Source organism: Plutella xylostella, chromosome 15 (genome assembly GCF_932276165.1).
Source record: "Plutella xylostella chromosome 15, ilPluXylo3.1, whole genome shotgun sequence".
Taxonomy (NCBI): Eukaryota; Metazoa; Arthropoda; class Insecta; order Lepidoptera; family Plutellidae; genus Plutella; species Plutella xylostella.
This window is the reverse complement of record NC_063995.1, coordinates 855,783-867,332: the sequence shown is the minus strand read 5'-3', so window position 1 is coordinate 867,332 and position 11,550 is coordinate 855,783. Positions and strand designations below refer to the sequence as shown.

At 39.6% G+C, this 11,550-nt stretch overlaps 1 protein-coding gene across 1 annotated transcript in view; it reads right to left on the bottom strand.

The window, feature by feature from the left end:
* Window positions 1–734: 734 nt before the first annotated feature.
* Window positions 735–11,550, bottom strand: part of LOC125488562 — a 36,366-nt gene continuing 25,550 nt past the window's right edge. The window contains exons 3-4 of the mRNA XM_048626071.1: window positions 7,580–7,742; window positions 735–875 (exon numbers count right to left, since the gene is read on the bottom strand). Coding sequence (XP_048482028.1) covers window positions 735–875; window positions 7,580–7,742 — 304 coding nt within the window. The remainder of the gene's footprint in view (window positions 876–7,579; window positions 7,743–11,550) is intronic.

The following is an 11,550-nucleotide window of genomic DNA, read 5'->3' as shown; positions in this document are numbered from 1 at the left end:
ATACCTGAAAGAAGAGTGTGAACGCCACCCACTGGTAGTACTTGGGGTATCGTCTCTGCGCGCCGGGCGCCGCGCCGCGCACCCCGGGGTAGGCCCCAGGCGCCTCGCCCGCCACCGTGAACGTCGAGTGGATCCAGCAGTACGTGTTCAGCACGTCTTCTGGGATGTCCCTGGAGGAAGAGGAAATTGTTAAGACCGGGGAAACCGGTGAGATAAGATAGGTGGATAATTGATGTATTTTAAAAGTAAGACCATAAAGGAGCCCCTACACGGACCAAATTAAGAAATAAATTCGTAAGTTAGCGAGTTGGTAAGCTGTCGTAGCCTTATCTTTATAGTGGTCAAGGGCTGTATAATAATGTAATGAAAGATGACCTTCGGATAGGCGAAGCTATGATTTCCCAAATGTATGTAATTGAATTTTCCGCTACAAGCGAGACCTATGTACAGCAATGCTGCCGTCGTAAGTGATAAAAGTCCAGTCAGGTTCCTTTCCCAGGTCGAGTGAATTAGGAAGGTAACATATGACTAGGTACTATTACAATGTGCATTTTGCTAACAACGCATTTTGCCGCAACTATGAGTACAAGAGCTAAGATTTTTCCATTTTCCCTTTAGGAAAACTCCTGAAACCATTCAACGCCATCTATTAATAACCGGCCGAACTACGTCCTTCAAACACTCTTCAGATTGGGGTCAACGCGTGTACAGGCCGGCCAACGTTTAGCGCTCACTCACCTCGTGTGTATGCAGTCTATCGGGTTGCCCACTAGGTGGCGCGTGGTGAGCGCGGCGCTGGCCGCCAGCAGCGCCGCCGTGGTCGCGCCGCAGTGGAGACGGAAGGGGATCGAGTCGATCTTCGCAGTCACTCCTTGCTGGAAAACAAAAGCGGTTCACGTCTCCGGTGCCTACGTACACGCGAATATGTTTTACAGGCGCGCCCAAAATTAGCGTCATGAATAAGTTGTGAATCAGAAAAGTTCTGGCTCACGTCTTGTTTGCTACTTACTGCCGTAAATTCGAAGAAGGTCACAATAATGGGTTTGAAATGCGGTGTTACAAAAAAGGTATTCGGGTCGGATAAGACACTTTTAAGCCGTAGTCGACAGTAAAAGTACAAAGGGAAAAATTAAATTAGTTCTTACTGGAAAGTATCTGAAGTAGCACCTGACGTGGTGCTAAAGTATAAAAAAGAATGCAGTAAAAAAAAACAAAGCAAAGCTCGTTCGAGCTTTTACTGCAACTCCCCGGGCGGGGGCGAATAAAAATGGACAACCGAGCGATTGATACAAAGAGAGAGTGTCTAGAGTACAGTTCGCAACTGCAGGTGCCCTATGAACAGAACAAGTACATACACTGTCCATGCTAAGCTCTAGATGGGTGCAGCAGTACACAAATAAAATATTAATATTCCGGAAAAATGCGTTTAAGAAAAGGGGGACGGGAGCAAGCATGTAACTGTACTCTGGAATCTAGATATTATCTACTAACATAAGCTATTGTTACTAACAAATTTTATGGAATTAAAAATGATCAATAAATGAATAAATTATACTGATTAAGTACTTATTGATATTAAATAAAACCTACATGTTTATCAATCATTATTAAATTATTGATATATTAGGTCCTTACATATGAAATTGGCGTTTTCTATAGGAGGAACATAAAGTCGTTTTTTTTTTAAATGAAATATATTAAATTAATCAAAGTATGTACCATTGCTATGTATGCACTTTTGCCATCTCATAGGTAGTTCATTTATCCCCTTACTAAAAAAACCATTCGGGAGGGAATCAATAAAATCTTTGAAGGCGGTTTGGACTGCCCCATCGGAGTTGAATTTTTTTCCTTGCAAGTAGTTATCCAAATTGCGAAAAAAATGGTAATCTGTTGGAGCAAGGTCCGGAGAGTACGGTGGATGTCTAAGACATTCTAATTGAAGCTCCTCTAATTTGGTAGCCGTCTGTTGTGCAGTGTGTGGTCTAGCGTTGTCCTGAAGCAGCAGTGGCCTAGAGCGATTGACCAGCCTCGGTTGTTTAGCAGCTAGCTTTTCCATCATGGTTTGCAGTTGCTGACAATAGATATCTGCCGTAATCGTCTGGCCAGATTTAAGAAAGCTGTAGTGAACGACACCGGCACTAGTCCACCAAATACTTACAAGCAACTTTTTTTTAGTCAATTTTCGCTTAGGGCAGGATTTGGCTGGTTCGCCAGGGTTCAGCCATTGCGATGAGCGCTTCCGATTATCGTAGAGGATCCACTTTTCATCACAGGTAATGATTCGATTTAAAATTCCTTCATTATTGTGCCGGTTGAGTAACGTAACGCAGCAGTCGACGCGCGTTTGTCGGTTTGCTTCACCCAATTCATGAGGTACCCACCTTTCAAGCTTTTTCACCTTCCCAATTCGCTTCAAGTGGATTAGAATAGTTTTATCACTAACACCGGAGCCTGCAGCTAACTCGGACGTGGTTTGCGATGGATCCGCTTCCACAATAGCCTTCAATTCTTCATTATCAACTTTGGTCTCCGGCCGTCCACGAGGCTTGTTCTGCAGGTCGAAATTTCCAGAACGAAAACGTTGGAACCAAAAACGCACTGTGTTTTCTTTTGCGACACCGTCACCATACACATCATTAATCCTTCGAGCCGTTTCTGCAGCACTGGTGCCACGGTGGAACTCATACTCGTAAATAACGCGATATTTCAAGTTTTCCATTTTGTAAACAGAGTGACACAAAGAAAAACACAAAAGATGAAAAAACAAATGAATTAGGGGGTTCGAAACACAAATGCATGAGTAAATAGCTGTATTTGAATTTGGAATTCCTAACCATAAAGGTAATATTTGAGATCAAAGTGGCCAGTACGACAAAACGCCAATTTCATATGTAAGGACCTAATATCTCAATTCACTATTTATTTTCATATAAATTATGTAAACTGTGTTGGTGCTATCTGCAGCGCGGTATATGGCGCATGCTGTTATCGTATTAGCCAGCGGCGTGGGCTATTAGTTGAATGTCAATCTGTAACGTACAGGGTTGCCACAAGTATTTAAAAGTGCCTTACTTTATCTTCTCAGAGTGTCGGTGACAGAATACTGAAACTCATCATTTTCATCACAACCCATCAGGAGGTGATGGGGAACGGGCCTACTTTTTAGGGATTTTAGACTCAGTCCACCAAAGCTGGCCTAGTGCGGGTTCGTGGACCGAATACTAGAACTCCACATTAGCATTTTTCACCATGGTGAAAGGATGAATCAGATTAGTTGTCAACTAACTGATTGCCCAGAGTGATGACTCAGGGTCCCTTCGTGCACCCCATGTCTGATATTGAAAAATTATCTCAATCTCTTTAATTCCTATTTAATATACAATCATGCTGATAATGTATAAGAATTAAAACCCTGAGGGCAGCTAGAGAATGATTTTAACACACATTTCTATCATACAACATAACATTACTTTAAAGCAGACTTAAGTCTTTTCAATCGGTTTTCTAAATATATATACTTTATACCTACCCCATCCTAGAACAGAGACATATATTTTCATTCAATTTGGTCTCACAGCCCTACGAGAGTTCCAGCTAGTGAGGATTTACAATGATGATTGAACAATGGCGCCGAATGCAACGGTCGCCAGTAGCCCCAGGCTCTCAATAGGATTTAGTGCTTAAGCTACACTTTAATCTTTGAAAATTAATTGGTTTTCGTCTTACGGGTTAGAACTGAAGTAACGGAAGCACTGAAATGCTGATAAAATGCTTCATCGTTGTTTACAGCATTTGAAGTTCATAGTAGATACCTAAGTACATAAGTAAATAAATCGATCAATATTGACCATATCTGTAACTGTTACCTACAGCAATGCGTTATAAATTAAATTGACGTGATTGCAGCACTATCATTAGAACGAATTATTCAGATCCATAGACATTCCATAGACATCCATATTTTATGTACTTAAAAGAAGGGGCCAAGCTTAGTCAGGCCTGTGTCACTCCGCGCGTGGGCGGCGCAGGCGCCAGCCTGGCGCCTGCCGCCTCGAGGGGGCAAATCTAGTCGGCTGCCGCAAGCGAAAGACGATACACGCGCGCGCTATTTGTTCCTATTTCGTACTTACTAGTTTATAAATGTCGTATTTAGGTATTTATTAAAATTTATGAATAGAAAAATGGACATAAAAAGAAAAAAAGCAGCAAAAAAATACTGTGCCGTATTTAATTGCTTCAATACGGATCGTGATCCAAATTTAATTTTTTTTAGATTACCAAAAGATGCTGGCAGGTAAAACTAATCTAAGTATTTTATTGATTTCTTCGTACGTTCCTTATTTGAAATGAAATTAATACGAACTACAAACCCTTTTTTTCTCCATGTTGAACAAAGTCTATTCCAACTTTTTTTTCGTTAAAGTATTAAATTTACAGACACAACTACCTTCAAAATGTATTAATGAATCAAACAAAATTTTTTTACAAACTCAGTCCGTTGCTTAGTAAACTTTGAAGTCTGTGGTGCTGAGGCAACCCTAAGGTGGCTTCTTTTTCAATGCGTATAACCACGTATAACTTATTATACACCGTAGTCCAGTGAAATAAGGCGCATATTCCCTCAAAAATAAATTGGTAGGTAAGTAAATAAAAACGTGTGAGGCTGGAGCGCGATCTAAATTAGATCTTATTGCTTATGGGATGGAGTCATATTTCTTTGATAGCCATTGCGAAGATGGACTTCTGTACCTGATACTAGTTATTATTCTGTGGCTTAGTTTACTGAAAAACTTTTTGGCAAATGAATAAACGTTTTTGTATTTTTGTATTTTGTATTTTGTATTTTGTATAGACGATTATTGCTAGTAGATGGAGTTAAATTTTGCTTAAATAATGCTGGACTCATGATTTTAATCCTCGAATTCGCGTGGCGTTGACATGCAAGGTAGGATTGCAGCTTTTATTTTTTTCTAAAGTACTAGGACAATATAACCCACAAGGGAGTGTTTCCAGCAGCTGGTCACTCATCCCTTCCGAGTACAGTATTAAAGGATCTAGAAACATAATTATGATGTAGATTCTTGGAAGATGGAAAGCCTTTTTTTTATAAATCGCTAGATTCTAATCATACATAATTATCATCATAATTCATAATTATCATTTAATTTTTGTAGAGAAAGCTGGCTTACAGCTTTTAGCTTTTCACAAAGTACTAGGGCACTATAACCCGAAAGAAAGTATTCAGCACCTGGCCACTCACCCCTCCAGAGAGCAGCGCGTAGATGCTGGTGAGGATCTCCATGGGCCTCCTTGGCTGCGAGCCGGGGTCGCGGTTCACGTCTCCCGAACGTACACGCGAATATGTTTTACAGGCGCGCCCAAAATTAGCGTCATGAATAAGTTGTGAATCAGCAAAGTTCTGGCTCACGTCTTGTTTGCTACTTACTGCCATAAATTCTAAGAAGGTCACAATAATGGGTTTGAAATGCGGTGTTACAAAAAAGGTATTCGGGTCGGATAAGACACTTTTATGCCGCAGTCGACAGTAAAAGTACAAAGGGAAAAATTAAATTAGTTCTTACTGGAAAGTATCTGAAGTAGCACCTGACGCGGTGCTAAAGTATAAAAAAGAATGCAGTAAAAAAAACAAAGCAAAGCTCGTTCGAGCTTTTACGGCAACTCCCCGGGCGGGGGCGAATAAAAATGGACAACCGAGCGATTGATACAAAGAGAGAGTGTCTAGATTACCGTTCGCAACTGCAGGTGCCCTATGAACAGAACAAGTTACTTTACATTGTTCATGCTAAACTCTAGATGGATGCAGCAGTACACAAATAAAATATTAATATTCCGGAAAAATGCCTTTAAGAAAACGGGGACGGGAGTAAGCATTTAACTGTACTCTAGTCTCTAGATATTATCTACTAACATTTTATGCTATTGTTAGGTACTAACAAATTTTATGGAATTAAAAATGATCTTCAATAAATGAATAAATTATACTGATTAAGTACTTATTGATATTAAATAAAATCTACATGTTTATCAATCATTATTAAATTATTGATATATCTCAATTCACTATTTATTTTCATATATAAATTATGTAAACTATGTTGGTGCTATCTGCAGCGCGGTATATGGCGCATGCTGTTATCGTATTAGCCAGCGGCGTGGGCTATTAGTTGAATGTCAATCTGTAACGTACAGGGCTGCCACAAGTATTGATAATTGCTTTACTTCTTCTTCTCAGCGTGTCGGTGACAAAATACTGAAACTCATCATCATCATCATCACAACACGTCACGTCCCCACTGCTGGAGAACGGGTCTCCTTTCAGGGAAGGGGTTTAGACCTAGTCCACCGCGCTGGCCTAGTGCGGGCTGGTGGACTGAATACTAGAACTGCACTTACATTACATACGTATGTCACCATGGTGAAAGGATCAGATTACTTAGTTGTTAACTAATTGCCCAGGGTAATGACTTGGGAGGATCCCTTCTTGCACCCCCGGCCTGATATTGTAAAATTATCACAATCTGTTTAATTCCTGTTTAATATTCAAGTAGCCTTGATTACAGTAATATAATCGAGGCAACTTGGATATTAAACAGGATATTGATGGATATTGATAATGCATTCCAATGTAAGAATTAAAACCCTTAGGGCAGCTAGAGAATGCTTTTAACACACATTTCCATCATTAACATAACATTACTTTAAAGCGATCTAACAATATTTTCAATCGGTTTTATACCTATACATCTACCCCATCCTAGAACAGAGACATTTATTTTAATTCAATTTGTTCTCACAGCCCTACGAGAGTTCCAGCTAGTGAGGATTTACAATGATGATTGAACAATGGCGCCGAATGCAACGGTCGCCAGTAGCCTCAGGCTCTCAATAGGATTTAGTGCTTAAGCTACACTTTAATCTTTGGAAATTAATTGGTTTTCGTCTTACGGGTTAGAACTGAAGTAACAGAAGCACTGAAATGCTGATAAAATGCTTCATCGTTGTTTACAGCATTTGGAGTTCATAGTATAGATACCTAAGTACATAAGTAAATAAATCGATAGATATGGTCACTAACTGTTACCTACAGCAATGCGTTATAAATTAAATTGACGTGATTGCAGCACTTATTAGAACGAAATTATTTAGATCCATAGACCGCTGGTAGATGGATAATTAAATTTTGCTTAAACTATTGTTTGCAATTAGTGCTTATACTGGATTCACGATTTTAATCCCCGAATTGGTGTGGCGTTGACCTGCAAGGTAGGATTACAGCTTTTAATTTTTTATAAAGTACAAGGGCAATATAACCCACAAGGAAGTGTTTCTAACAACTGGCCAAGGAACAAAGGCTCTATATAGATTCTAGATCAACTAAGCCCTCTGTAAATCGCTACATAGGTTCTAATCATTCATAATTATCAGACTGGCAATCATATTTTTTTTTGTGAATACCCACGCTATTGTTTAAAGCAAGCGGATGGCTTACAGTTTTTTTCACGAAGTACTAGGGCACTATAACTCGCAAAGAAGTGTTCAGCACCTGGCCACTCACCCCTCCAGAGAGCAGCGCGTAGATGCTGGTGAGGATCTCCATGGGCCTCCTTGGCTGCGAGCCGGGGTCGCGCCGCCGCCACGCGCTCGCGCCCGCCGCCGCCCCCGCGCCCGCCGCCCGCGCCGCCGTGCGCGCGCGCCGCCCCCACGCGACTCCTGAATCCCTGGTAGGTGAGGAAAAGGTTTCAGTTAGGAAGTGTCCATTTTCATACTATATTGTTTATAAAGAGTGAAATTTGATTAGTAGCGTTCCCGTTGCCAGGACTATAATAAAATATGCATTGTATTTATTATGGGTACATGAACAAGGAAATGGGAATGTCACTGATAAAATTGTATACTATGAACATTATTATGTAACAACATCCAAATTGATATCCAATGAGGCATATTCGAGGATATTCTTTGAATTCAAGACAATATAGGTAACATTGCAATAAGCTTACGAAACACAGAAAAAGCTAGAACGCATCTTATTTGAATGATGGCTGATCATGTTTGCAAAAGTTTACGTAAAAAAGCATATCTAGATACCTACTCTGCCACCAAGACTTGATTAAAAAAAAATATTAACAGTCGTTGTCACCCTTACAATACAATACACGCCCGGCCACTAGACGTGTCTACACTGCGCCTTACAGCTAATTGTACGTAACTCTATACACCGCACCGCATTAGCGACAACACTGCAGTTCAACACGACTGTCTTCTAATTTGTAATACCAAGTGCATAACATGAGATAAAATCCTCGTCTGCAGTAGTGTTACCGCTGGCGGATAAATAGGGGTGCTATACGTTTGAGTGTGTATGTGTGTCTGTCTGTGTAGTAGTTACGACCGGGTTTTTGTGTTCGGGGATTTTGGGGTTATATAATATGGGCGTGATTAGGAGCTATTTACACTTCTGATTTATATTTTAGTGACATAATTCTGGGACAGTTTGATTCTTATCCTTTATATTATAACTGTCCAACGACCAATTTATCAAAAATTCTTCATCTGACGTGATAAGCTTTAAATCATGTCTCTATTTAGAACGGCGGCATTCTTGACATTGTTATTGCATATTTTAAAAATTAAATAGGGTTCATTTTACAATAACCACGTGTTTCCTATATCTGTTGAGAATCTTTGAATGAATCAGAACTTGTGTTATACAAAAATGCATTCTAATGGTTATTTAATAGAGTTGTGAATTGCATGCAACAGTATGCGCATGGGTTAATAATGCGCTGTTGTAAACTAAATTAGGCTCAATTGAATTTGCTGTAAAGCTGAAAATCTCTTGTTCATACATTTTGTTAATATGAGATCTGCTACTATATTCATTGAACATTGATTTTGATTCAGTTGAGAATCGAGTTCGGAACAACGACTCAAGTAAACGATATGAAGCTTTCATAATACCATAGACTAATAACTAGTATCAGATAATACCTACAATGATTACTTCATTCAAGTTAAGTAAGTACTCAATAATAACAATTTTGGTTTGGGAAAATCCAGTCTAGCAGTGGACGGTTAATTTATTATATTGTTTAAATTAAATTACTAATTTAATACTAAAGTATAAACAACATCAAAGTGTCCACATGTACAGTCAGCTGCATAATAACATATCATACACATCAAAAGTTACACCAAAGTTCCAAAACAATTAGTGAAATGAAGTAGATAATTCACGGCTTCTGAATTTATACACACAATTTATAAGTACCGACAGGTACAGAAGTACGTGTTTATAGCGATGACTGTGTACAAATTACAAAAACAAATAACTAAGCTACAGTAAACGTAAAAAAAACGTGGCGTCCCGGGCAGACGACCTGATTAGCGATATATTTTTAACAAATAAAAACTCATAAAACGCACATTAAAATCCAAACAAAACTGTACTCACCGTATATATATATAGAAACTAGTAAATAATGTGTATGAAACTATAGCACTTGTAGCGGTAATGTGTAATAGATGGTCTGTGCACCGATCAGCCACATGGCGGGGACTAAAAGCTTGTTTTCAGTGAAAATCAGACACATTGTGCGTACGGGATTTTATAGTAAGCCCGCGGCCACGGTGGAGAGCGAGAGCGGTTTTAGAATGCTTTTTAATTTTAATAGTTGGGTTTGAATCAACATTCTTACGATAGGTACTAATAATAAAATGATTGAGACAGAGGAGGGTCCAGTATCATCATTTAGCATATTATAAAACGATACATTTAAAATGTTGCAAAGAGTTAAGTTAGAGAAAGCTGTCAGTTTTTCTGTACTTAGGTATTTGCTTTTGAATAGGTAAATACTTTTTTTTTCTGTAAACCATTAAATAATAGATAAAATCATTATTGTCTTTTCCGTAGCTCGAATGTTATTATCCGCTTTGGAATTCTACCTACATTTATTGTACAGTTGGTACTGTTCTCTGCAGTGCTTACCGAATCAGGGGGATTCACACTGACGAAAAATTAAATTTCGGAGCGCTCGACTCGTCACGACTCTATCTCGTAGTATTAAACGTGCCGATTACATGACAGCCTCTCAATCGTAAATTTTTCGTCAGTATAGATAAACCCTCGAACTCCGCAACATTTCAACGTAACTCCAAATCGCGTCCACCGCGACCGCACCTTTACGCATTACATACGATTATGTGAAACCAGCGTTGGAGCCGCTCCAACCCGGTTCAGTGATAAATGTAAAATTGAGTGCCCTTTAACTGGCCAGGTATTGCGTCAAACGTATGGCTAATTAGCTGAGATTATATCGAGAGGAGCGTATGGGAGGTCGAGGTTATTGGAAAATGGGACGGGAATAGATTGTTCTGTTTTGTATCGCGGGGGTGGAGTGTTGGCCTTACCACGAGCAGCTTATACAGGGTGTTTCAAAAGCGATATAGTAAGTGGAAAGGCGGTGAGTCTGGGGGTCATTCTGAACAACTTTTGTTCTACGTGTTTTGGAAATTTGTATAAAACTAATTGACTATTTGTGGTACATAAGCGCTATGCGGCGTTTTGGGTGAAACGAACAGTTTCAGTACATAAGACTTTAGGCCCTAAAGTCTTATGTCCTAAATTTTAGGGATATACCCTTATCGGTATCATACGTATCGATCGGACCAAACGGATTTTCATAAGTTTATGGGGAAACGGCGTCAGCAATGCCGATGAAGTGGACGCACTTGTGTGAATTTCTAAAACAAAGAATACTGAATGCGATGCGTCCGTTGCGATGCCGAACGGTGGACGCTTACCTTAAAACGCCTGTAAAATTCAGATTTGAAATATTTTTGTATTTACTACATCTAACCTGCCCTATGGCAGACAACCGGCAGTTTCGACACCGATTGTTCATCGTCAGTCTATAAATACAGTTGTTGATGTAAATAAGAAAGTATCGGAACTGGCGGACGCGTGCTCATTTACTTGTGGAGCTCAATTCCGGAGGTGCGGAGATATTTGTCTAGTATCCAGATAATATCCTTACTTCCTTACTAATATTATAAATGCGAAAGTAACTGTGTCTGTCTGTCTGTCTGCCTGTCTGTTACTCTTTCACGCCAAAACTACTGAACAGATTTGAATGAAATTTGGTATACATATGGTCTAGACCCTGGGAAAAAACATAGGCTACTTTTTATCCCGGAATTCCCACGGGAAAACAATTTAGGGCGAAGCGAAGCGCGCGGGAACAGCTAGTATTATATACACTCAAGAGCAATGAAAAAATTCCATCTGTCATTGACGTTCCATGACTGTGTCACTGGAACTTTTCCAATGCTCGTGAGAGTGGTGAGTGCATTTATCACTGTTAAAAATCTCCCCTAATAATTATTGTTCTCCTAAATTAGTAATCTCCATTTACCCCACTGGTCATCGGTCCTTCGGCATATATGTATAGCCGACCCACTGCCGATGTAGGTTTCATAGCCAAATCTCTTCAGTCATAAAATAGGTCTGCATTTTCCATCAGCTTT